The sequence below is a fragment of the Camelus ferus genome, chromosome 17 (assembly GCF_009834535.1).
Source record: "Camelus ferus isolate YT-003-E chromosome 17, BCGSAC_Cfer_1.0, whole genome shotgun sequence".
Lineage (NCBI taxonomy): Eukaryota > Metazoa > Chordata > Mammalia > Artiodactyla > Camelidae > Camelus > Camelus ferus.
The window spans coordinates 45,568,671-45,596,080 of NC_045712.1; the positions used below are offsets into that span (position 1 = coordinate 45,568,671).

General features: G+C 46.8%; 1 protein-coding gene across 1 annotated transcript; it reads right to left on the minus strand.

The window, feature by feature from the left end:
* Positions 1-1,581: 1,581 nt before the first annotated feature.
* On the minus strand, positions 1,582-25,988 carry CRTAP (cartilage associated protein). Its single transcript, XM_032459351.1, has 7 exons — positions 24,913-25,988; positions 20,273-20,422; positions 16,854-17,025; positions 12,535-12,663; positions 9,709-9,854; positions 8,665-8,748; positions 1,582-2,081 (listed from the first exon to the last, which is right to left on the minus strand). The coding sequence occupies exons 1-7, from the start codon at positions 25,381-25,383 to the stop codon at positions 2,028-2,030; spliced, it is 1,206 nt and encodes a 401-aa protein (XP_032315242.1). The 5' UTR covers positions 25,384-25,988; the 3' UTR covers positions 1,582-2,027.
* Between the last annotated feature and the right edge of the window lie 1,422 nt (positions 25,989-27,410).

The window sequence follows — 27,410 nt, forward strand, 5'->3', positions numbered from 1 at the left end:
GATGCAGGGAGAACCCAGCATCCCATGGGCGGCAGCCATCTAGGGTCTGACTCATGGCTGGGCGGGAGGGCTGCTACAGACACACACAAAGGCAGCCGTCCATCATCCAATGACCCGTGCAGACCGCTGGCATGGCAAATTCAGCCAAAGCCTGGGGAGTGGGTGATGGTCTTGAGCTGGGTTCCTCAAGGGAAAGCCTGACATGAGGAATTTTGTGCAGGGAAAAGAGGATATGCTCGCAGGAGAAAGGGAATGAAGGGAGTAGCACAGTGCAGGAGGAGAAGCAGGGGACATCTGAGTCCCCAGAGGTTAGAACAGTGAGATGGGATAAAGGAAGCTTTGAAAAGCAACACCACCTGAGTTTTCCACCCTTAGGGAGTCACCATTACACTAAAGACCCCGAAGTCTACCTCCTTGTATTCCTCTCCAAGCTGCGGTGGGAAAAACCCTGTCTCCTGCAGTCGTCTCAGGAGGGTCCCAGCCAGACTGAGTGGCAGGGAATAGGGTTGAATAAAGAAAGCCCAGACTTCAGAGCATCACTCCCTCCTGGTTTTCTCCAACCTCAAAGGTGGCTCCTTCTGTCTCTTTGGTGTGTTTCTCATTTCCCAGGGGGTCCCAGGGCTCTGTCCTTGGTAACACCCTCCTCCTTTTTTTTTGCTTCTCAATATACACAAACCACCTGAGGACTCCATCCAGCCTCGTGGCTCTAAAGACCACTTACATTTAGTAGGGGGAGCTGTGGCTCTCCTCCTGGACCCCTTCAGGGCCAGTCACCCCCACCTCTCACCCTGCCTGTTGGCTGCCAGGAACCCGCAGTCACCTTTCCAGAGAACTGCCCTCCTGACCAAGCTCTCTGCCTTCAAAGGTACACCCTGCCCCCGAAAGGACCTCCTGCAGCCAATACCTGACTGATGAAGGCTGTCACGAGATTCTCTGACAGGAACCCCCACAAAAAACCACATGCGTTTGGACCCCTGACTCAGGCTCTGCTAACAACCTGAGAGAACTCCAGTTTCACTTGCAGCCTGCACCCACCCACCCATCCTCCCCACTTCAGTAAACGGCAACTCCACCCTTCCCAAAACCTCGAGGTCGCCATCAGCCTGTCTCTTTTCTCTTACACTCTACATCCAATCTCTCAGCAAACCCCATCGGCCCTGCTTGCAAAATAAATCCGCAATCCGACCCCTTCCTTCTCCGCACCTCCCCTGCGGAGTCCGCAGCCGCATCCCTCTTGCCTGGAAGTTTGCAGCTGTCCCCTCACCCGTCTTCCTGTTTCTATGCTTGCTCACTGGCAGGCTTCTCGCGAGCTGGCAGCCGGTCTGATCCTTGTAAAATGTAAGTCAGCTGAGGTTCGGGTCTGCTTCACGGCTCCCGCCCCACTCGGAGTAGAACGGCCTTACACGGGCCCACGGGGCTGAGCCACCTGCCCTCACTTACGGCCGACGCTGTCCTCAAACGGGACTGACCGACCGCTGTGGGGCTCGGAGATGCCAAAGGGTCTGGCGAAAGCCACCTTTCTGTCCTCCACACTGCCCACCCAACTTCTTTTCCAACGGGCGCCACAGAGGGTGCAGGGCAGACCACGTGCAGACGTTTTATTTAGCCTCTGTCCTCACCGTCCTTGCTGGGTCAGGGGTGGGGAGAAAGGATACCAAAGTCTGGAAAAGCAGAAAGGCTTGAGGAGGCTTTTATAATTACCATCTTGGAGAGAAATTTTTCTTATTTAAAATATACTGATTTTCTGGAAACAAACGAACAAACCCCCAACCATGAAAAGCTGTCCTTCTGACCAAAGTGGTGAGAAAGGCAGGTATGAACATGGAGAAAGCGAGTGTGCGGCTGGGAGGCGGGGGGGACTCGGGGACACAGGCTCACCCCTCGTCAGACGGAGCGAGAGACGGAGCTTCGCTTTCACTCCGCAGAGCAGAGAGAAGGCTCTGAGGTATCAACAACTTGGGCTGCGGGGAAAGGGAAGAGTCTGTGTTTCCTGAACGTGGAAGGGAGGTGTCTCTGGCTGCGGGGCATTAGCTGGGCTCCTCCAGCTCCAAGAGGTCATCCAGGTACTCCACAACCTCTCCCTGTAAGAGACAACGAGGCACCGCGGTTAAGTGGGCTCCCTGACCTTAAAAGGCTGATGAGCAGAGACTGTTTCCAGGAATGTACTGCCTGCACCTGGGGGCTGGAGCAGCCTTTCCCCCGCCCCTCGGGCCAACAGGATCTGACTTCTGGGAGGGGCCTGGCTTCCCTTCCATGTGAACTTGGAGTCCAGTGCTCCGAGACCCCCACAGATGGCCCGGGTGACAGGGGCAGTCCAGCACCCTCTGAAAGACCCTGTTTAGTGCCCCTTCCTCTGCGCACCCCTCCCTTGTCCCTACACCCCCTCCCATCAGCAGTGACGCCACAGGAAGGCTTTCTGTCTGTTCCCTTTCTGCCTTCATCACCAGACCATGAGCTTTTCCAGGACCAGGACCTGGGTTCCGGTTTTTCCCCAGAGCCTGGCACACACAGGTCTCAGTCAACCTGCCGGAAGTGAATGACAGCATGTACTTGTGCACACGGCTGGTGTCAATGAAGCAGCCACTCCACTCAAACGAGAGACGCTGGGGGACAGGGACCCACTTGCCCACTGTCGGCACAGGAGCCCAGCAGCTCCCTCCTTCTGCAACCAGCCTTAAGCCTCTACCTGGAACAGCCCAGCGTGCTCTCTGATCTTCTCTGCGATGATGTCTCTCCCCCGATACATCTGAGCCACCAGCTGATGACACAGCTTCCCTTGACTGCAGGGAATGAGTGAGCCACCAAGGAAGCCAAGCCCCTCCGATGGTGACCACCCTCTGCCAAAGCCTGGCCTCCCTCACAGAGGCGTCCATCCCTGGCCAAGAGCTTCTCTGCTCCTTTTGATATCTGAATACAGAGTGATTCATAAAATCGCTCAGCATCTGAAAATAGTTTAAAAAATCGATCCAGTACATGAAACACAAAATGGATCGTATTATTTTCATCAAATACCTCTACCACATCACGCCTGAGATGAGGCACTCAAGGTATGGGAGTGGAAGACGACTGCTTGAAAGCCCAAAGTTCTTCAGTTGCTTTCTGGGCCCAGAAAGGAAAACACCATGTGGCAGAGGGATGTCGTGTGTGGCCGTGACGTCTGTTCCCAGAGTTACTGTTTCCTGCCGTGTGGCTGCTGGGACCCGGGGACGATGGTCCTGTTTGCTGCTAGCTCACTAGCAAGTGTCCACGGCCACAGACATGAAAGAAACACATGGCCCTAGAAGGCCCGTGGGGCGGAGGCCGTTGGTACCTCGCTCAGATCTGCTCTCCAGACACCCATCCCCCAGGTGCGGGCGGTGGAGGGGGGGGAGTCTCGTGGCTGAAAGCTGCCTTTTCTTTGCATGATTGAACTTGGCCTCAGGGAGTGGCCCCACCAGGGGGCTGCTGCTGCCAGCAACCAACAGGAGACTGATAGGACGGTCGGCAGAAGACAGGGAGAGCCTGGTGGCACAATTCACACTCCAGCGCTCCCCCACGGGATCCGGCTAACCTGGCTGCCGCTGAAACCACATGTCTACCTGGCTCCTTCCCCCACCCCTCACTTCCCTTCTTCCCGGGGAGCATGCCCTGAATAAATCACTCCAGCAAATTATAATCTAAGAAATTTAAACTTTCCCAAAGCAAACAATGATCAGAACCCGAAATGTGAAGCATCTATTTCAGCTTGCTTTGCAAATTTTCTAAAACAAATAGGGCCTCTGCAAAATGCTTCACCGGTGTACAGACTCTCAGGCGTTCTTACACACATTTCAACCCCAGGAAGACAAAAGGGAGGGGACCACAAGTATCAGGGGCTAAACTGTACTGAGGCTTTGCTTCAAAGTAGCATTTTGTCCTTTGGAAATTTTAAAGATTAACTAAGAATTCTGTTGTCTTGGGTATAGTTTATTTCATATTATCATTTGCCATCATTTGATATATAATTAAAACACAGCTCATTCTTTAGACATTCTTTCACAATTCTAAAGCCTCAGTTTAATAACCAACTACTCTTGGATTTTCCGTGGAGCCCTATTATCTTGAGAGTACCAAGTCCAAGAATCCTGGTCATTTTATTTTTTCCCTTTTGTTTTTTAATTTTAATTTTTGAATTGAAGTATAGTTGGTTTACAATATTATATTAATTCCAGGTATACAGCATAGTGATTCAGTATTTTTACCGTTTATATTTAATTAAGTTATTATAAGTAATGGCTGTAATTCCCTGTGCCACACAACATATCCTTGTTGCTTCTCTATTTTATACATAGTAGTTTGTATCCGTTAATCCCATACCCCTAATGTGCCCCTCCCTGCTCCCCCTTCAATGGATATGATTTGTTTCCTGTAAGAATCCTAGCAGTTTTAAAGCCTGGAATAAGCCTGATCTATTCATTAGGTGGTTACTAACCAGCCGTGTGACTTTGAGCAAGTCACTCTACCTTTCTGAGTTTGTTTCCTCATCTGTGACATGAGAGAGCTTCACTAAATCTCATAGTCTCATCTTATTCTAATATTTGTGATTTGTTTTCTAAATATCTTGTTCTTGTATGTTAAAAGCCTTCAAAGCAGTCATTGCCAGGAATTCCATCTCTGAGAATTTATCCAAAGGAAATGATCAGTGAAGAGGTAACAGACTTAGTTACTGCTGCGATAGTTATAAAAGCAAAAAGTTGGAAGCACCCTAAATGCTAGAAAAAGAGCTTTATCTTGAAAATGCATGCTGTGGAATATTAGTCATTAAAAAGTCAACTTTATAATGAGCATTAACTAACAAGGCTAACAAAAACCACATGATCACCTCAATAGATGCAGAAAAAGCATCTGACGAAATTCAGCACCACTTCATGATAAAAACATGTGACAAACTAGGAACAGAAGAGGAACTTCCTCAACCTGATAGGCACCTACAAGAAAACCTACAGCTAAGAATATACTTAGTGCTGAAACAGAATGTTTTCCTTCTAAGATTGGGAACAAGGTGGGAGGGTATAGCTCAGTGGTAGAGAGCATGCTTAGCATGCATAAGGTCCTGGGTTCATTCCCCAGTACTTCCATTAGATAGATAGATAGATAGATAGATAGATAGATAGGTAGATAGGTAGATAGGTAGATAGGTAGATAAACAAACAAAACTAATTACCCTCCCCCCTAAAAAAAGTTTAAAAAAAAAGACTGGGAACAGGACAAGGATTTCCATTCTCTCTTTGTATTCAACATCATACTAGACGTTTTAGCCAGGGCAATTAGCCAGAAAAATACATAAAAGACATTCAGACTTGGAAAGAAGACACAAAGTTATGTATACTCATAGATAACATGATCTTGTATACAGAAACTCGTCAGGAATCCACATACACACAGAAAAATTAGAACGGATAAACAGGTTCAATTAAGTTTGCAGGATCACAATATCAATATACAAAAGCCAACCGTATTTCTATACGCCAGCAATGAACAACTAGAAAATGAAAATAAGAAAAACCGTTCCATTTGCAATAGCACCAAGAATAACGGAATGAGAAAATCTTATTGAAAGAAGTTAAAGAAGACCTCAATAAGTAGAAAGACATCCCACACGCATGGATCAGAATATTTAATACTGTTAAGATGTCAATACTACCCAAAGAAATCTTCGGAGTCAGCATAATTCTTATCAGAAATCCCAGCTGCCTTTTGCAGAAATTGGCAAGCTGCTCTTATATTTCATACGGAAATGCAAGGGGCCCAGAAGAGTGAAAACAATCTAGAAACAGAAGAAAGAAGTTGGAAGGCTTACATTTCCCAATTTCACAATGTAGTTCAAAGTTCAGTACTCAAGACGGTGCAGTACCAGCACAAGGACAGAAATCTAGATCAATGGGATGGACTTGAGAGTCTAGAAATAAACCGTCACATTTAAGGTCAACTGACTTCCTACAAGGGTGACCAGACAATTCAATGGGGAAAGAAAGTCTTTTCAACAAATGGTGCTGGGACAAATCTACATGAACATACAAAAGAGTAAAACCCTACCTCACATCATATATGAAATTAAGAAAAAACAGAGTGTAGATCTAAATGCAAGTGTTAAAACTATAAAAATCTTAGGGAAAAAACATAGTAAATTTTAGTGATCTTGGATTAGCTAGTAGTTTTTTAGGTCTGACACCAAAAACACAGGCAACAAAAGAAAAAATAGATAAGCTGGATTCCATTAAAATTTAAAACTTTTGTGCTTTAAAATATCATTAAGAAAATAAAAAGACAACCCACAGATTGTAAGGAAATGTTTGTAATATATTTGACAGGGGGCTTCTAACCAGAATATATAAAGAACTCTTACAATTCAACAATAAAAAGACAAGAACCTGATTAAAAAACGGGCAAAGGATTTGAAGAGACTCAACATTTCTCCAAAGAAGATACATACATGGCTAATAAGCATATGAATAAACTCAGCATTACTAGTCAACAGGCAAATGCAAGTCAAAACCACTATGAGGAACCACTTCACGCCCACTAGGATGGCTATAATGAAAGACTGACACGGTAAGTGATGATGAAGACGTAGCCAATTAGAAGCTCTCAGACATTGCTGGGGGGAATGTGAAATGGTTCAGCCACTTTGGAAGATGGCCTGGCAGTTCCTCAACAAGTTAAACTTAGAGTTACCATATGACCCAGTAATTCCACTCTTGAGTGTAAGAGAATTGAAAACTTTTGCCCAAACAAAAATTTGTACAAATCATTATTCAAAGTAGCCAAAAAGTGGAAACAACCCAAATGTCCATCAACCAAGGAATAAACATGTGGTATATCCATACAGTAGAGTATTATTCAGCAATAAAAAGAACTTTCTAGGGGGCAGCGGGTATAGCTCAGTGGTGGAGCATGTGCTTAGCATGCACGAGGTCTTGGGTTCAATCCCCAGTACCTCCATTTAAAAATTTTTTTAAAAAGGAATTTTTACATGCAACACAATGCATGTTATAACACAGCTAAACCTGGAAAACATTATGCCCAGTGAAAGCAGCTCATCACAAAGACCAGATACTGTTGACTTCATTCATATGAAACGTCCGGAACAGACAAATCCATAGAGACAGAAAGCAGGTTGGTGCTTGCCGGGAGCTGGGGGCGGGGTTGGGATGGGCACAGGGGAAGGAACAGGAAGTGACTGCCAATAGGTCTGGGCTTTCTTTTGCTGATGAAAATGTTCTGAAGTTTGACAGCAGTGATGGAGGCACAACTTTATGAATATACTAAAACCCACTCCATTGTACACTTAAGAAAGGAGAATTTTATGATATGTGAATTGTATCTCAATAAAGCTATTCTAGAAAAATATAACAAGGAAAACTGCTCACACTACACTGGTAAGTGGAAAAGCCATGATACATAATTGCATTCAAGTGTGTGGTGAGTATATACCGGAAATGTGCAGGAAAAAAGCTGGAGGTGTAGATACCAGAATATCAATAGTAGCTGCCTGCTAGATAATCAGGGACTCTCCCTGCCCCCTTTTCCTAAATACGCTTTTTTCCACTTTTTGAAACTGCAGCAGCCAACCTCATTTGCAACTGGCCAGCGTTTCCTTCTTTTCAGCATCCTCGATCTTCTCTCAGGCTCTGCTTCAAGAAAACCCTACCGAAGACACACCGCACAGGTGTCACCTCCTGGTTTAGAAGCACTCTCACGTGCAACGTGTTATTTCATGCTCCCAACCCTGTGTGGTCAACGTTACTAATCCCATTTTGTAGACAAAGGACTGAGGCTCAGGGGAGTTAAATGTGTGCTTGTGGTGAGTCCCTCCCAGGCAAATTTGTGCGCAGAGAACAAATTCCACGATCCATCTTACCAAGAAGTGTTTCCCTGAAAACTGGAGCAGTGCAAAGAGCAGGCGTGGAGGCTCAGGGCCCCTGGGTCTGGCCCAGCAGCTCTCAGAACTTTCCTGTCCCCCACGCTCCCATCTATGGAGTGAGGGGTCAGACCAGAGCAAGCTCACAGCTCTCTTCCAGCTCCAGTGGCTGACAAGTCCCCAACTGTCTCACAAAGCACTTTCCAGTTTGTTCCAGATGTATCTCTCTATACGCTACCCCTAACGATGGCTTTTCTGTGACGAGGCTACCCCACCACAGAGTGACTGCCCCCACCCAGCTGAGTCTCTGCCACAAAAGGAGTCAGCTGAGTGAGGCTGTATCAGGAACTTCAAGCAATCCCAGAGAGAGAGAATCCCAGAGAAGGATAAAATGCCTAATTTACGAAAAGGAAAGGAAAGGAAAGATCTAACAGAAAAATTGGGATGTGGGTTTCCCAGGGTCTTTGCTGGGCTGAGTGGCTGCAAACTCACTGCATTTTTATCAGGTTAGGAGCTGACGGCTGGCTGGGAGGGATGGGCCCCCAGAAGCAGCCTCCTCCTCTGTCAGGAAACGCGGTGCTTCACCTGGGTTTCCTAGAAAGCCACACCCACCTCGGCCCCCAGGCCAGCGCTCTGACTTTGGTTAAAACGCCCACAGGAACTGTGTTTCTCCAGGTCCCTTTCTGTTTCTTATTTCCGGGACGCCTCGGCCTTCCAAGTGATTTTAGCAAAGATGTGAGTAACGTTTTCTCTTGGCTGGACGAGCGCTAAACATGAAAACTTACCTCATCGTCATCCATGATGTGTTCCTTAGCGAAGTCATACAGCTCCTTCTGGAGTGTAGTCACGTTAAAGAACTGGACGGCTTCCTGTCCAGACACAGAGAACAGTATATGACCGGCCTTTTAATGGGAGAACTGGGGCAGGGGAAGCAGGGTATGGGATTTCTTTGGGGGGGGGGTGATGAAAAGGTTTAAAATTAAATAGTAGAAATGGCCGCCCAGCATGGTGAATATATGGAAATCATTGAATCGTGCATTTGGAAAGCATGAATTTTACTGTATATGAATTATACCTAAATTTGAAAAAAAGAGTGGCCAACTCCGAGTGAATAAAAGAGAAAGCGTGTGTGTGTGTGTGTTTGTGCCTGCGTGTCGGCCGGGCAGGAACTTGAGGGGAGACTATGTAAGGAAAACCGGGACAGCACACAGTAATCTCAGTGAAAATACAAGTTAAGGGCCAAGATCAATTAGAAAAGATCTTCTAAAAGTAACATTTTATCCATGGATTTCCCTGACAACACATGCAAAGCTGAGTTAGTGCATCAAGGGAATTAAATTTATCCATCCATAAACAAGCCTGCAAGGAAGATGTCAAAAAAAAAAAAAAAAAAAAGGAAAGAAAGAAAAAAGAAAAAAAGATCAAGCAGGTATATGTGTGTGTTGGGGAAAACGTTCATGATGAATTATTGAGACAAAGCAAGTCGCAAAACAGCTTGTAAAGTACGATCCTGTTTTTGTAAAACTAAACAAATACATGCTGTACACATGGTCAATGCATAGCTACATGTCAGTATGAGAGAAATACATGGGATTGTAAAGGAAGCTCACTTCCTAAGTGAAATATTTCTGCAAAGTTTTTACTGATTCAGAAATGAGAATAAAGCAATAAAATGTTAAAAGAGAAAAAAAAAAAACCTACAGAAAGAAAAAATTTGAGTCTCCCTTCATTTTGGAAATAACCCTTCTCCTAAGGTGCAGAGCAGTCTCCAGGAGGTGGGAGGAAGGGGAAGGAGGCAGGGGCCGGACGCCTGGTGCCCTGGCACGTACTGGTCTAGGCTGGAAATGCTCGTCCGAGAGCCCCCACTTGTCCTGGTGGTACCGGTAATACACCAGGTTCTGCTGCATGACCTTGTCGTCGGGGTCAAAGAGCAGGTAGCTGACGGCACAGGGGGCCGCGTTCGTCAGGTCGTTCACTGGGGGCAGGAGGAGAGAGGAACAGGAGGTCAGCCAACAAGTCACCAGCCACCCGCCCCGCAAGCGCAGCTTCCTAAAGCAAAAGGTCCCCAACAAGCAGCTTCTCCGCAGCGCCACCTCCGGGAAACCTGAGATGATGGGCATCCTGAGGTTCGTCTGGGGGATGAAGGGAAAAGAGGGAAGACGGAATGAGACAGAAGACCCCTGGGTGTTCGTTCTAGCACATTCCACTCCAGTTGACAACCCAGGAACGCGACTTTTGCTAAAGCGCTGGTTGCCACGGTAACCAAATCTTAGGCATGGATAAAGCCTGCCACCTGGTGGCTATTTCCTGTAACAACAATTTAAAAACCGGTGCTTGGGCGCACTTGCTATTCAGAGCCTGAGGCGTGTAAATAACACCTGCCCAAACCCTGCCGCCTGGTGGTTATTTCCCGTAACAGCAACTTAAAAACCGGGGCTTAGGGACACTTGCTATTCACAGGGCCTGCCCGCAAGAAATGCCCTGGGGTAGGTAATTTGGAAAGAATTCAAAACAGGGCAGCCTTTGAAAAAGTAAATTTTGCTCATACTCTTTACCTATAATCTAGAAAGCAAAGATTTCCTGGCGGTGGGGCGGGGAGCAGGAAAAGCTAGAAGTTTGTTTTTTCAAGTGTTTAAAAGGTTTTGCCAACGTTTCTGATATGCAGAGTGATTTTTCAGAGCAAATGAGGGATTTCAAAGGATTGACTAGTGAGTTGCCAGAGCCTGGAAGCGTCTGAAATACTTCTGAACTCCAGTGTTCCCAGGCGCACCCACCGAAACCAAGCCTGCCCAGAGGTTGGGAGACCCAAGCTTCAGAGTCCATCATGAGGCTAGCTCAGTGACGTGCTAGCACGGCTTCTCATGAAAATGAAACAAAAACACTAGCTTATGTCTTTAGCCAACAGAAAATCTATAAACTGCGAACCCAAGATCGGCAAAGTGTTGATAAATGTTGAGGCTGGGGGATGGGCACACGAGTTCATTAGACATCCTAATGTCTGTTTTTAAATTTCTACACGTTTCAAAATAAGTATGTAATTTTTAACAATTCTCATGAAAACAAGGCTCTTCCAAGTGTAGATGAATATAAGGCAACAATTAACACTGGGGCTTGGGGAGGAGAGGTGGAGGGTGCGAAGGGGTGGTTTGCTTTCGAAGTTTCTTCGTGTTTCTCCAAGATGTTTGGTTCACGGCAACAAGCCTGTACTACAAGCCCTTTAGAAAGAGCACTAATCAATCACTGATATTTTAAAGAGAGGGCTCTTCATAAGTAAAACCACAGCCTAGTAGAAAACTGCCCCTTCCATGCTAGAAGGCAATCAGTAAACATTTGCTGGGGACTTACTGTGAGTGAAATGCTGTCATATCACACAGAACTAGGCTCTCATCCTCTGTGCTAAATAATCCTTTACCAGACTGCTGGTGCCACAGGGGACCGTGGCAAATAAAATCTCATCCCTCCCTCCATGAAAGGGGACATCTGTTAAAAAGCCACTTCGCCCTCCTGTTGATCTCAGAAACGTCCCAACCCAGGGACATTTCAGGACCTTCCACTGCATCCTTAAATGAGATTTAGGCTGTTCTAAAATCAGGTTCACTGCAGAGAGAGCCCAGTTACCTTCCTCAGGAAGACCTGGTGTGAATGACAGTTTCAGAGAAACTTCTCAGGAGCAATCTTGAGTAGCAACAAAAATTAAAAATAAGAATTTTTTGGTGTGTGTAGGGGTAAATCAGGTTTGTTTGTTTGTTTGTTTGTTTGTTTGTTTAATGGAGGTACTGGGGATTGAACCCATGACCTGGTGAACGCTAAGCATCATGCACTCTACCACTGAGCTATACCTCCCCTCAAATTTTTTAATTTAAAAAAAAATTTGAAAAGAGAGAGAGAGAAAGAAAACAATTTTTTCCCCTTTTTTAACCTTCACCAGGCAAGGTTTTCAGGACAGCAGGTGGGCTTAAGAGGTAGGTAGGTAGGGGGCTGCTGTGGACAGAAGGGCCCCAACAAAGAACAGAGTGGCCACAGCAGGGAAGGAGGGCTGTGGAAGACAAGCTCACATGTCACTCCTCCCAGGACATCCCTGAATCCCCAGCACTGGCCTTAGTTTGCAGAGCGGCCAAGGGGAAGCCAGCCAGGCACCTGCCGGTGGACCCAGGTATTTTTCACCAGTAGGGCAGGGTCGTTCCTGCTGCAACTGACCCTCGTAACCTCCCATGCTGATCACTGAACCACCAAGGTATGTGCTGTTCCAGCCCCAAGGTTACAGGGAGAGGAGGGAAGCCAGAAGAGACCAGCCCTGAAGTCTGAACTCTGAACTCCTTCCTCTCTCACGTGTGTTCCCCGCTGTCCACCTGGAAGGTTCTGACATAAACTCCAACGTCAGGCCAGGGGAGGACCAAGTGCAGTGAAACTCTTTTAACAATCTGAAAAGTAAGGCTGATGAGGTGGAGGAAAGGAAAGAATGATAAAAACAACAACACTTATATAGTCTGCTTTGTGCTAGTGTGTGAATTCCCTAAGCATTCCACAGCTATCAGTGCATTTAATCCTCACGACAATCTTATGAGGTTGGGACTATTATCCCCACTTTACAGATGTGGAAGCTGAGGCTTAGAAGGATCAGGTGCCTTGCCCAGACCTCCTGGATGATTACTTACACTTATAATAAGCAAACTGCAAATAATGATACATGGTAGCCACAAACTTCTCCACCGGATAGCCTCCTATAACTGGGGTGAGGTTCTCTTCGCACTGTATTTTGCATTCCAGAACTTCCACATAATGATCTGAAAGAACACACATACATTTTCAGAGTAGTGCCACCATTATTTTCTTTTTTTCATCCATTCTTTTTTTTTTTTTAAGTATAGTCAGTTATAATGTGTCAGTTTCTGGCGTACAACATCATATCCTAGTCATGCATATACATACATGTATTCATTTTCATATTCTTTTTCTTTAAAGGTTATTATAAGATATTGAATATAATTCCCTGCGCTATACAGAAGAAATTTGTTTTTTTTCTTTTAATCTATTTTTATATATAGTAGCTAACATTTGCAAATCTCAAACTGCCAAATTTATCCCTTCTCACCTCCTTTCCCTGGTGAGCATAAGATTGTTCATTACTTTCTTAATACCACTTCTGTCCTGCCCCTAAACAATGAAGGTAAAAGGTAAAAATGACAAATGATAATGATAGATGATAAAATGACGTAAGTAAAATATCTGCAATGCTTATGATGAAGGGCTCAAGTCTTTCATATACAAAATTTCCTAAAATCAATAAGAAAAAGACAAAAGCCTGCTAAAAAAAAAAAAAAAGCCAAAAGGATGTTAACAGAAATTATAAAAGTGGCTAATAAAACATTGTGAGAACAGGCTTTGTAATTAAGAAGTATAATCTAAAGTAATGTAAACTGTTAAAAATCTGACAACACCCGGTGTGAAGGAAAGAATGGTGGGACTCAAACTTTCAGATTCTGATGGTAGGAAAAAATGGGAACAAATTTTTTGAAGAGCAACTTGGCAAAATTTTTCCAAGGTTAAAACACACATGTCGTCTGACTCAGTCGTCTACTTCTGGGAAAATTTTCTTTAGACCTAGGGACACATAGCAAACAAGCTTGGAAGTAACCTAAGTTTCCATCACTAGGATGGTGATTAATAAATGATGGTACATGTGAACAAGAGAATCCACACAGCCTTTAATTTTTCCTTTTTTTATTTGCAGGGTGGGTAATTAGGTTTATTTGCTTATTTGGTTTTTCAATGGAGGTACTGGGGATTGAACCCACGATCTCGTGCATGCTAAGCATGTGCTCTACCACTTGAGCTATACCCTCCCCCCTTACACAGCCTTTAAAGGAGAGTAGGTGGGTGGGAATAGAGTAACAGAGAAAGATGTCAAAGACTACATTTCCCAGCCTCCTTTGCAGTTAGGTTGGGGCCGTAGGACCAGCTGAGCCAATGAGATGTAGGATATTCATTATTCTTTTTTTGTATTAAGTCTACACAGTCCAGTGTCTACATTACACTCACAGCACATCTCAGTCTGGACCAGTGTCATTCAAGTGCTCACTAGCCATGACTGGCCGATGGTTCCCTACCATGCTGGATGGCACAGAGGGAAGGACTACAGACGTACAAAGACATCCTAAACATCCCTCAGAAGTATTGTTAGGATTTGTGTTGGTGTGATACGCTTGAAACCGTTTTAGGTAAGGTAAGAAAAGCACATAAGGAAATATGCTATGTGTTTGAGAAGTCAGATTTTCACTGCATAAAAAAGTATACAAATAAAAAGTCAAAGAATCTAAGAAATACCCTGCAATTTTAAGTTTGCTCAGTTTGGATTGTAAATAGTGACAGGAGCTCAAATGTGGATATGTGACTGATAAATTCCTGTCGCTATTTGCAATTCAAACTTAAATATATGCAGGTACGAGGTTGGCAAGGTACTGCCCTGGATCCCCCACTGCGTGGTCGTCTTGGGCTGGTGCCTCCCCCAGCTGAAGGCCACTGCCTCTCCCAGGGTGCAGCCTTTGGGAGACACCTTCTGCCTGGCTGTTTCTCCTTCCTCCCCTCAGCCTGGGAGATAACAGCTTAGCCACCAGCACTGGTGTCACCCTTCACCCACACTTCTGTAAATAGCTCCTTCTTTTATTGGGGGTGGGAGGTTAGGTTTATTTATTTATTTATGTATTTTTAGAGGAGGTACTAGGGATTGAACCCAGGATCTTGTGCATGCTAAGCACACACTCTCCCCCTGAGCTATCCCTTCCCTGTAAATAACTCCTGCTTGAGCTACCTTGATGGATGTGCACCGTCTATTTCTGGTCAGGACTCTGACTGACACAGAAGGAGACGTATTTTTCACAGTCTATTCCTTTAAGTCTTTCACAACCTATACTATGTGCACATATTAACTCTCAGAAATAAAGTTTGAGATTAAGTACAATGTACCCCTGCGCAGGTGAGACACTATTTCATTGGAATTAAGAGGTGAGGCTGGGTGGCAGGGGAGGGTATAGCTCAGGGGTAGAGTGCCTGCTTAGCATGCATGAGGTTCTGGGTTCAACCCCCAGTACCTCCACTGAAAAAAAAGAGGTAAGACTGGAGTCAGAATACCTGGGTTCAAATACCAGCTCTTCCCCCAAGGACACAATGGACAAGACTTAACTCACTATGCCTCAGCTTTCTCAGCTATAAAAAGGGAGAATGCCAGCACCTTTCTCATAGGGTTAGAAAACTGAGATAATACACAAAAAGAACACAGAACAAAGCCTGGTCTCTAGTCAGAGCTTACCTAATGTTACCTTTGCTGATAAATATTTTTTTAATCTACAGCTGAAACACGGCAGCTCCAAGTAAGCAGCCTGTGGCTGGCTTCCCTCTGTTGTGAGTACCAGGAGAACTCCTGACACCAGAGTGTGAAGGGAGGCTGCAGGAGCACTGGCCAAGACATGTGGTGTGAGGTCCAGGCACGAGCACCGGCAGCTGCCAGCACCACAGAGACAGGCAGCCAGACATTCTCGCCTCCTGATAGGAGAACCCAGCACCAGCTAGGAAGTAGTCCTGCTCCCCCCCCCAACAAAAAAAGAATCAAACCTGAGTCGGATCAAGCTTCTACACCCAACTACCAAGTCATAAGAAATACAGAAGGCAGAGGACTAGGGGATACAGTCAGCAAAATCCAGGCCCTGGGACCCTCTATAGGATAAACGGCAGTTTCTTCAATAGTGAGGGGGAAAAAGACATGACAGAAGAACCTATAGACTAAAAGAGATTGAAAAGACAAGTAATTTGCTATAATAGGGATGGAACTTGAGGATATTATGCTAAATGAAATAAGCCAGTCACAAAAAGACCAATACTAAGGTCCTACTGTAGAGCACAGGGAACTACATTCAACTATAATGGAAAAGAGTATGAAAAGGAATATATGTATGTTTATGTATCATTGAATCACTATGCTGTGCACCAGAAATTAACACAACATTGTAAACCGACTATACTTTAAATTTAAAGAAAGAAAAGACCAATCCTGTATGATTCTGCTTATATGAGGCAGCCAGAGGAGTCAAAATCAGAGAGACAGAAAGGAGAACAGTGGTTGCCACGCAGGGGTGAGGGGGAAGGGGAGTGAGCAGCTGGTGTTTAACGGGGTCAGAGTTTCAGTTTGGGAAGATGAGAAAGTTCTGGAGATGGATGGTGGTGATGGCTGCACAATGATGTGAATGTACTGAGCGCCACTGAACTGTACACTTACAGATGCTTAAAACGGTCACATTTTTGTTAAAAATCAAACCTTAAAAAGATAACCAAGTGCAATATGTGGACCTTCCTTTGAACCTGATTCAAACGAACAAATAGTAAATTACAGCACACGCACACGTTTATGACATTTCTGAGATAAATGGGACACTGGATACTTGATAACGAGATCAAGGAACTATTGTTAAAATTCTTTTAGGTGTAATAGTTTGGTGGTTATGTTGGAGGGAAAAAAAAAAAGAGTCCTTATCTTTTAGAGGTACCACAACTGAACCGCCACAGATGAAGTGATATAACACTGGGATTTGCTTTGTGATGTGGGTGGGAATGAGAGGACGCCCAGGTGGCCTTCTACCTTTACATGTGCTGGAAAGTTGCCGCAATCAAATTATCTCAGTAATGTGAGGCATGCATTGCTTAGGGGCCCATTTTTATTTCTCCAAAAGCCTGTGGGCATCTGTGATCAAGCAGGGCTGAGGAGGTGGACCTCTTCTGCAGGTCTGTGCCTGAACACCACACCCACTGTTTCTCCAGAAGCCCCTGCCAAGTCAGAGGCTGATCAAGGCAGGTCTCAGCCACCCCAGTTACCCATTCATACTGAAGCTCAAAAGTCCCTCAAAAGCCACTCAAGTCACCCAGCAGGCATGGGGCTCCCACAGGGACAGATGCCCCATGTATCCAGGATACCGCCCACCACTACCTGCTATGGAGAGATAGAAATCCTTGAAGTCCTTGATCTCCCTGGAGCCCTCGCAGGCAGCGAGACATTCATAAAAGGTCTTGAAGAAGTCAGGGAGGGCCAGCTCCATGTCCGTGATGCACGTCCTCCAGTTCTCACCGTTGTAGGCTCGCACGGCTCGGATGAACAGGCTCTGGAAAGCAGAGAGAAGCCGAGCAAACTCCAGACGTGAAGGGAGGTGGATTTGGATCAGACCTCGTGGAGCTCCACTCCCGTTAGTTCTGGAGAAACCAGGCTCACCCTTAATTCAACAGGAAGCCAGTCGGTGACTCCCTCATGTCTAGACTTTTCTACCCTGTTCACAGGGGCACACTCCTCACTTCACCGAATTCAAAAAGTAGGGGGACGGTATAGCTCAGCCTGACACACACGAGGTCCCGGGTTCAATCCCCAGAAGTAATAAATAGATAAACCTAATTACCTACCCCCTGAAAAAAAAATTAAAGTTAAATCAAAAAGTAGCAAGCCCTTGATAATAAAACCAAGCTTAATGCGGGGAGGTGATTTTAGGTTTCTTTATTTGTTTTTTTAAAAATTTTTTTAAACAGAGGTAATGGGAATTGAACCCAGGACCTCGTGCATGCTAGGCATACACAGAGCTCTACCCTCCCCCTAAAATCAAGTTTGAATCGAGGAAAAGGGAAAACCATCATGACAAATTGGAGCAGTGGGTGCCAGGGGCTGGGGCTGGGGCTGGGGCAAAGGCTTGACTGTATGAGGGAACTTTCTAGCGAAGGAGAATGTTTTCTAAATCATGATTATAGGGGTAGTTACATGGCTGCCTGCTATATTTGTCAAAACTCACTGAATTACACACTTGAAATTGGTAAACAAGTTTTAAATAAAGTATACTTCATAAGGGGGATTTTTAAAAATCAGGTCAGGAAAAAGGTGCAAGCTTATGAGCAGGTTTGGACACCCACCCCCTAACAGCGAAGCAGAAACCAGGAGTACCATGCATCCTGGGGCGGGCGGCCACGTGCCAGACTCAGGAAACTTCCAGGAATTCCTGCTAATTGTCGACCAGGTAAAAGGAGTAACTCGGGCTGAGGAAGCAGCTTGGTCTCACAAGAAATCAGTAGGATCTTGGACACATGCAGAAACCTGCTAACTTGGAGGAGACAGGACAGGTCTTGAAATAAGCATGAGGCTCTCCATGCGGAGTTTTGTTTCCAGCTGCTCTGGATTTGGGGTCTTGGAGGGCTACCCCTTGGGCCTGGAATTTTCACCAAACTTAAGGCCTCAGGTAAAGAGGGTGGATCTCCTTACACCTCCCAGGCAGGTGGCACCCTGGGAAACAGTCAGGGGCCTTGCCTGGAGACGGGGTAAAGGAGCAGCAACTGCAGGCCGCTGGCTCTGCAGAAGCAGCGGGGAGGCAGCGGCGCAAGGAAGCTGTGCGGAGAGGGGGCCCTGGGCACGCGGGCCGGGGGACAGCCCGCCACGCCCAGCAGGACTCCAAGGAGGGCAGGCAGGCCCAGCTGTCTGCAGTTAAGCACAAGGTGCGGCCCACGTGCACACTGCTCCCCAAACCTGATGAATACAGGCAGGCAAGACAGTACAAAGGCTTCAGTCCTCTTTACGGGAGAATGGGAAAGGAGCAAGCAGCAGACAAGAGATTTCAACAACTTTTGGGAAGACAGAAAGTGGGATTATCACAGAGGAGGGTCTGCAAGGGAGGTGAGCCACACACCCGTAGGCACCTGCAGGCACCGGGGACCACGGAGGCTGGCACGAGGCACAGGACAGAAAGCAGGGCTGAGGGTCTGAGCAGGGCTGCGGGAGCCCTGGGTTCCCTGCAGCGCCCACCTGCTCACTGGACGGATCACATCTCCCAAATCCTCTCCTCGCCAGGGACTGGTGAGCTATTCTAAAGACTCTACCCTTCAAGGCTGAGGGGCCAGGGACGAGGCAGAGCAGAGCTGGGTCGAGGGTGGGCGGAAAGCCAGGAAGCAGGTGAGGTCTCCGACTCAGCTGTGAGGCCCCATCACTCTCCCCAGACTGGCTCTCGGACACCAGCAGACAAGCATGGACACCCCAGCAGCCCTGCAGAGGGTTGGAGCATCCTTCCCTGGAAAACTGAAGGCCCCAGGAAAGAGACTGCCCACTCCGTCTGAGGGTCACCACCTGTGGAAAAAGTGAGCTTGCAGTCTGGTTTCACTAGAGGAAACCCTGAGCCAGACCTTGGGATCTAACCGCTCCCATGGGTACTTCTGACACATCCCTGTGTTTTCAACCACGCCCACCCGCCACTGGTACCCAGCCCCCAGAGCGCGACGGCCCTGACAACAGTACGTGCTCAAAGGGCTTAGACTCTTCCCCTTCTTCTGGTCCTCACGTATCCTCATCAGAACTGCCCTCTGCAGATGTGCAGATGTCAGGAGCCTCTAATTGGTCGAGTCAGTCCCCCTAGTGCCTCTGTTCCCTTTCTGCCTTCAGACATAGTGTGTGTATAAAAATATAGGTTTCCTAGTTTCATCAGAAAGGAAGACTTACGGAGAAAGACAAATATCACATGATATCATTTATATGTAGAATCTAAAAAGAAAGGATACAAAGGAACTTATTTACAAACTGGAAATAGACTCAGTATAGATACAGAAAACAAACCGTGGTCACCAAAGGGAAAAGGCATTGGGGGGGGGATAAATTAGGAGTTTGGGATTAACAGATACACACTACTGTATATAAAATAGATAAACAACAAGGACCTACTGTATAGCACAAGGAACTGTACTCAATATCTTGTAATAACCTACAATGGGAAAGGATCAAAAAAAGAATATATATGTAGGTACATGTATAACTGAATCACTGTGCTGTACACCTGAAACTAACACAACACTGTGAACCAACTATACTTCAATAAAAAGAAATTTAAAAAAGAAGAAATGGTGGGGGAGGGTATAGCTCAAGTGGTAGGGCGCATGCTTAGCACTCACGAGGTCCTGGGCTCAATCCCCAGTACCTCCTCCAAACACAAATAAATAAACCCAATTACCTCCTGCCTCCAAAAAAATTTTTTTAAAAGGAAAAAAAAAGAAATGAAGACATATTTCTGTTTCCTCTGTTCTTGGTCATTTTCAGATGATTTTCAATGCATGTCTTAATTCTACCAGCTTAAAACTGAATGATCAAATGACCATACTTCTAAAATGTGGCATTTGAAGGAAAAGTGGCTTTAAAAGCATCATGGAATGTAAACTCTCATTTTTAAATGTATCAACTTTGTGCTAAAAAGGCAATCATTCCTATTGTCATAATATTCATCAAATACCATCAAAAATCACTAGAGGTCCTAAGATGTCAACAGCTGTTCGTTGAGACACCCTTCTTCAACGATTCACATTGCAACTAACCACCGTGTAAAAACCCAAATATACCTCGAATGACTTGGTTTCCAAGTCTTTAACGTAGTCCTCCGCATCAGGCAGGGTCTTGTAATAAGCCATGTTCCTCTTCATCATTTCGTCACCAGGATGCTTCAGCAGAAAGGTGTGAGCAGCTGCAATGGCTTTCGGAAGATTATTTGCCTAAAGTACAAAGGAGAAAGATAAGAGCTACTCACTGGGTGGTGAGCGAGATTTCTGCAAAACAAGAACGGTCTGTTCAGTCCTTCAGCAACTTTGTGCTTCTACACAACGTTTTCAGCTAAGGGTTCAGCGACTTCCAAGGCCCAGCAGGACCTTGTCCAGCCACTCTGGACGAGTGCTCATCCTCTGAAGGTGAGCAGATGGCCTCTGTGTGCCTGTCCCAGCCACACTCCACCGTCTCTGCCCTGCACCATGCCAGGGGGCTAGCTGTAAGGGCTGTCCCAGTGGACCCTCCTGCCTTCTGGCTTCCAGTGGATTCATCAGTGAGAAGCCCACCAGGAGACTGAAGGAGGGGAAGAGGCGATGGCTGGGCTGTGTAGTGTCCTGGCCTGCCCCCTGCACAGTCGCTCTCTTAACTGAAGGTCACACCCCTCCACCTGGTCTCTCCATTCCCTCCCTTGCCCCTTCTGGCCTGGGGTGGGGGTCACACCCCACTGTCGCTAGCCTTTGTAAATAACCCCCTTATTGGGGTGGGGGGAGGGATAAATTGAGACTTCAGGATTAACATAGACACACTGCTATATATAAAATAGATAAACAACAAGGACCTACTGTATATAGCACAGGGAAATATATTCAGTATTTTATAATAACCTACAATGGAAAAGAATCTGAAAAATATTTATATATATAACTGAATCACTGTGCTGTACACCCAAAACTAACACAACATTGTAAACTATACTTCAATATAAAAAAAAAAAACTTCATTATTAAATATTCCGATTACCCGATATGAGTATACTGCATCTTTTCTGCCAGAACCTTGACAGATATATTGATATTTCCCAGGTCCCTCCCAGACCCTCTCCTTCATCATTCTCGACAACCCCCACCACCTCCTCACTTTCTCATCCGTTCACTCAGCAAATACGTGTTGAGAGCCTCCTACAGGCCAGGCGTTGTTCGAGGAAGTGGGTCCGGAATAATGAACAAAACAGTGGGGGAATAAACCCCTGCCTTTATGTACCCTACATACAAGGGAGTGCCCCCTACCTCCCAGCAACCTGGATCAAGAGCCTCTTTTATGTCACCCTGTGTTCTGTCTCCTCCCTTTTCGCACCACCCTGAGAGCTAACACGCTTCCAGGCTCTGATCCTCCAAGGACCCAGCAGTGTCTGCATTCCTGGGATGTGGCACAGCTCCCCGGACAAGGCAGGACTCATAAGTACCAGTGACTTGGACACATCATGACTACATCATACTGTCATAAAAGGCGGTCATATTTCCCTCTCTTTTCTCCATATGGGTGCTGGCCGGCTGATTCTGAGTTTCACTGCCTCACGGGAGGTGGCTGTCTGGCCAGATCACAGGAACATGACAAAAGCCCCTGCTCGTGAGGGAACTTGGCGAGTGTGGGAAGAGGAGCAAAGTGGGAGAGGGAGCTGCGGGAAGAAGAGGGAGGAAGAGGAAGCCCCCAGGCAAGAAATAAGTCCCCTGTGGAGTCTGCAGGAGCCCCAGACCTCCAGGTTTTGTACCTGCAGGCAGAGCCCAGGAGAGCAGAGGTCCTCAGGGAGGAATGGTGTCCTGGGGCGGCCAGGAGGGGGCTCAAGGGGTGGGCAGAGAGGGTTATGGACACCTCCCTGTGTGGACACGTGAGCATCAACCAGAGGGGTTCCCCACCCCCATGGGCATCCTGGGATCACGGCATAACCTGGCCGTGGGAGGGGAGGCCCCGTACACGTGCCCAGAGGCTCCTCCAGCCAATCCAGAGGGACACTCGGGAATCAGGTTTAGAGAGAGAAAATAAAGGGGTATTTGGGACACTCCGGATTTCTGAGAATCAAAGGTAGCACAGGCCTGTGAGGATCTGCCCCAGAGTGCGAGCCCAGTCATCTGGAGACAGTGTCTGCCCTGGAGAAGTGGCGGGGGGTGACGAGGACAGACTCCCAGAGGTCACTGCTGCTATCTGGGGGACTGTGGCCTTGAGAGGGGCTGCCTCTGAAAGAGTTCTAAGGACAGCTTTGCACTTCGGGCTGGGAAAAGGCCAGTCTGGCTGCAGGAATGAAGGGAGGATGTATGAATGCAGCCCTTTTAAAGCATCTGCCAGTGAAATTAGATTCTCTGATTCTCAGAAGAGCCCTTCAAAAGAGGGGCACAGAGCGGGAATCTTAAGGGCTCTCACTCAGGACCTGAGCTTTACAAAATGGAACTCCTTCCTGAAGAGGAAAGGGAGACTTTACTCACTTTAACCCCAGCTCTGCCAGCTGGAGCATGGAGTCCCATCGTGGCAGCTAAACCTCTGAAAGACCCCCAGCAGGTTTTGGAGAAGTGGGCTGGGGGAGAGGGGCACCTACCTTGCCACGGGTTCCTAGGAGACAGCAGCCCCCAGTCGCCTGCTAAGCCAGCCACTCCTAAATCGTGGGGAGGACAGACCCAGGTCCAGGCAAAGGTGGGGTAAGTGTGTGTGCGAGGCAGCCAGCTCTGGCTGCTCAAGAGTCCAACAGTCATCAAGGACTTGATATAGTGCTGGGGCCCACCTTTCCCTCGGCCTGTGGGGAAGATGAGCATTTCATGGAGACAGCAGTCCCAGAGAGAACCCACAGCTCATGACAGGAACTTAAGATAGGCTGGTGGCATGAAAACCAGGGTGGGCTGGAGGGCCACCCACCAGGGGCATGACCCCTTCTCCAAAAGATCACATATCCACACCTCCTCACCTCACTCTGACAGTCTGAACCCCCCAACCCTGTCATCGTGTTCATCTCAGCATTCGTCCTCAATCACTGAGACAGAGGCCTGCAAATCAGAGTGACACAGCCATATCTACCCAAATCCTGCTACGGCACACAGCACTGTGTCTCCAGAGCCTACTATGGCCAGCCTTCCGGTGCCAGGTGGAGTATATGTGTCTATCATCAATTATTTTTCCTCTCCTCAGAAACAGAGTTTGACAATATAAATATCATTAAAGAAAAAAAATACATCAACCATACATATCACTACCCCAAATCACTTTTTCAGTGATTTTTCAGTTGGAGCAAGTAAGTGAAGATTCTGGTTTATTTATAAAATTCTAAACATTTCCCTATCCTGTAAAGAGATTGCAAACTGCCAAGACAGATGGTATTTTACTGACTTTTAAGTAAGTGATTGTTACAAGACTTACAAAGGGTTTTGAAAAGAAGCTAAGACCTTCCTAACCTTTGAGGATGCCACGATGGAGGAAACCCAGGCCTGATGGTCACAGGGAAATGTTCCTCCTCTCATCCCTGTAACACTTGTTTCAAATTCACCCGTAAATCAATAGTAAAGAAATCAGAGCTTCCACTATTCTCCCCGTTTAAAAATAAGACGTTTCCCTCTTGATTATGCCTCTCAGATTTGGTTCAGAACGTATTTGCCGAAAGCTCTACAAAAAAGAGAGAGGATTAAACAAGTCATTTTTAACCTAAAAAATAGTGCTTGAATGAGTCAGCCTACATTCCTCAGTGTGTTGGGAATGTATTAATCTTACCCCCGGTTCTATTTTAAAACCGTTTTTCATTGCCAGGACAAACACTCACAAATCTGATATTTTATATAAAACTGTAACTAGGCATAGAAATAACCCAACTTTCCTCCTATTTAGGGTTTTGTGCTATTTTATGGCTCATATGAATGCAACATACTCGAGGCTCCGTTTCAGGGAAATATGAAAAACAGATCTTGCAGCCCAAAGACTCACGACAAAGTTTTTTAAAAATCGTTTTCAATGAGATAAAGTAGAAATTGGGCTTTGAGGTGGCTCTTTGCAAAACTCAGTTAAGACCTTCAAAACCTCTTTATCCAGTAACAGGGAATTCAGACCACTCTTAAAACGTGTGGGTCCCCACAGTCAAGGACTTTAAAGGACAAGGAACTGCAATTTATGGCTATGTTTAGCCAGCAATCACAGACAGAATCTTAGCAGCCCACAAAAAGGAGGACGACAACTGCGCTACATTCTAGACGAAAGAGAGCCGGCGGAGAGCGCCAGCCCTGATGAAACGCAACGCGGGAGTTCTGCTCCTCCAGGCAGGGAGGTATCCCTCCCAGGAGCCCTGGCCTTTCCTGGCTTCAGTTTCCTCCTCTTTAAAGGGACCAGCCGGCGCCCCATGTCCTCTTCTGCTCGGTTACTGAAAACACGCCTCACTTGAGAAAAGGAGATTTTAAACGGTATATACCAAAAAAGGAGTCCGTCTTCAAATGACAGACACTGTGCTAGACGTTCTAGGTACGTTCTCCGCCTCAGAACAGAAAAGTATTTTCATCTGCAAGACGAAGAATGAGAGGACCAGGATTTAAAACCGTCCTCTGTCAGCAATGGGTGAGAAAGAACAAGGTCAAGAAGGGGCGGAGGGACACCGCCCAGAGCGAGGAGCGGCGCCCGATCCGGGGGCGGGGCCTGGGCGGAGGGGCGGGGCCCGACCCGGGGGCGGGGCCTGGGCGGAGGGGCGGGGCGGACTTGCCTTGAAGTAGGCGAACTGCAGGAACTTGTAGGGCTCGCGGCGCTGGAAGTCGGCCAGCACTTCGCGGCTGGGCTGCGACTGGCGGAAGGCTGGCAGGCCCTGCTTGCAGCGCTTGAGGCAGTGCGCGCGGCGCAGCAGGCCCCCGAAGAGGCGCAGCTCTGGGTAGCGCGCGAGGCCGGCGGCGGGCTCGGGCTGCGGCGAGGCGCTGCAGTTGCGGTGGCAGAAGGCCTCGCTGTCGCGCAGCAGGCGGTGCAGCCGCAGGCTAATCTCCAGGTAGCCCACGCTCTCCGTCCAGTGCTCGCTGCTGTACTGGTCCAGCGCATGCCGGTAGGCCGATTCCAGCGGCATCAGCTCGTCCCGCGGGAAGCTGCGGAAGCTGTAGCGCTCGTACTGGGCGCGCCCCGAGCGCAGCGCGCAGCCCGCCCACAACAGCGCCAGCAGCGCCGCGGCCGCGCGGCGCCCCGTCTCCATCGCGCCCGGCGGAAGGAAGGAAAGAAGGAAGGAGGGGAGCAAGAAGGAAAGGAAGCAGGAGGACAGCACAACGCGACGAGCGGAATGCTGTGGAGGCGGGGACGCCAGCCTCCGGCCCGCCCCGTCCGGCCGCCCCTCCCCATCTAGTCGGGGGGTCCAGGCGAAGCTGCCCGCGCAGGGAGGGTGTCCTGGGGAGGGCGCGCTGCCCTCTAGTTCCTGCAAGGTCTAACCCGTGATCCAGGGCTCCGCTGTTCGCTCCTTTGGTGACGGCGGTCTGCAAGCCATACGCACCCTAGTGAATCACAGATAGCGCTGCTTAGACTTTATAATCACTTAGAGGACTTGGGAAAACGCAGATTCCTGGACGTGCCCCCAGAGTTTCTGATTCAGCAAGCCTGGCGGGGGTGGGGTGGTCTGAATATTTGCAATTCTAGCCGGCACCCTGGTGAGGCTGATGCTGCGATTCTACGGCCTACACTTTGATGGCACAGCGAACGACCTTACATTTCAGTGAGAGAGAAAGGTAGTGCATAAATAAAAATTAATAAGGATGTCAGGGGCATGGCATTTTGTAAATTATTAAGCTAATCAAGTTGAAGATACACACACTTTATGACTCTGCAATTTCCCTCTTCTGAATACACTCCAGAAATTTGTGTGCATTAAAAGATGTGGATGGAATGTTAAAGGCAGTACTATTATTTTTTTTAATTCCTTAAAGTTTTTCTTTTTAAGTAATTTACAGAAAAGTGGCAAGGATAGTACAACTCCCATATTTCCCTCATCCACAAATTGCTAAGGTATGCCACATTTCCTTTCTTTATATTTATCTATATTTTTTTCTGATTCATTTGAGAATAGATTGCATTTTTAAGGCACTTACACCTTAATCTTTTAATATGCATGTTCTAAGAATGATAATATAGGCAATGATCAAATTCAGGAAACTTAACATTGCTAGAAGACTAATCTACATTCCCTATTCCAGTTCTGTCAACTGTCCTAATAATGTCTTACACTTTTTAACCCCTGGACAGGATGCAGTCCAAGACCCTGTATTGTGGCTAGTTGTCACTTCTATTTAGTGTTCTGTCATCTGAACCTCTTCTTCAGCTTTTCTTGTTATGTCATTGACATTCTTTAAGAACACAAGCCAAAACTACAAGACCCACTACACACCTATTAGAATGGCCAAAATTCAAAATAACTAACAACGCCAAATGCTGACAAGGATGTGGAGTAGCAGGAACTCTCATTCACTGCTGGTGGCAATACAAAATGGTACAGCCACTGTGAGAGACACCACTTTGGTAGTTCCTTACCAAACTAAACACACTCTACCATACCATCCAGCAATTACATTCATTGGTATTTACTGAAATAAGTTGAAAACCTGCACACAAATGTTTATAACAGCTTTTTCCGTAACCGCCAAAACTTGGAAGCAAACATAATGTCCTTCAATAGGCAGATGGATAAATAAAGTAGTACATCCAGACAGTGGAATACCATTCAGCACCAAGGAGCCATCAAGCCACAAAAAGACATGGAGGAAACTTAAATGCATGTTTGTAAGTGAAAGAAGCCAATATGAAAAGGCTACATACTGTATGATTCCAACTATATGACATTCTGGAAAGGACAAAACTTTGAAGGCAGTAAAAGGAGCAGTGGTTGCCCAATGGTGGTGGTGGGGGGAGGCATAAATAGGCAGAGCACAGAGGATTTTTAGGGCAGTGAAACTATTCTGAATGATACTATAATGGTGGATCAATGTCATTATACATTTGGCAAAACCCTATGATGTACAACACCGAGAGTGAACCCTAATGTAAGCCACGGGCTCTGGGTGATTTTGATGTGTCAAAGTAGCTTCATTGGTTGTCATAAATGTACCCCTCCGGAGTGGGATCTAATAGTGAGGGAGGCTGTGTGTGCATAGTTGCAGGGGGGATATGGAAACATCTCTGTACCTTTTGCGCAATCTTGCTGCAAACCTAAAACTGCTCTAAAAACTAAAGACTATT

Bases quoted from the DNA above. Each gene is read 5' to 3' on its own strand.
- CRTAP (XM_032459351.1), bottom strand. From the start codon at position 25,383: ATGGAGACGGGGCGCCGCGCGGCCGCGGCGCTGCTGGCGCTGTTGTGG. The intron at 20,423-24,912 runs GCAAGTCCGCCC...TTTGTACTTTAG, and splicing joins TGCAGTTCGCCTACTTCAAG to GCAAATAATCTTCCGAAAGC. The intron at 9,855-12,534 runs GTAAGTAATCAT...TCCTGCCCCCAG, and splicing joins GCAGTTTGCTTATTATAAGT to TGAACGACCTGACGAACGCG.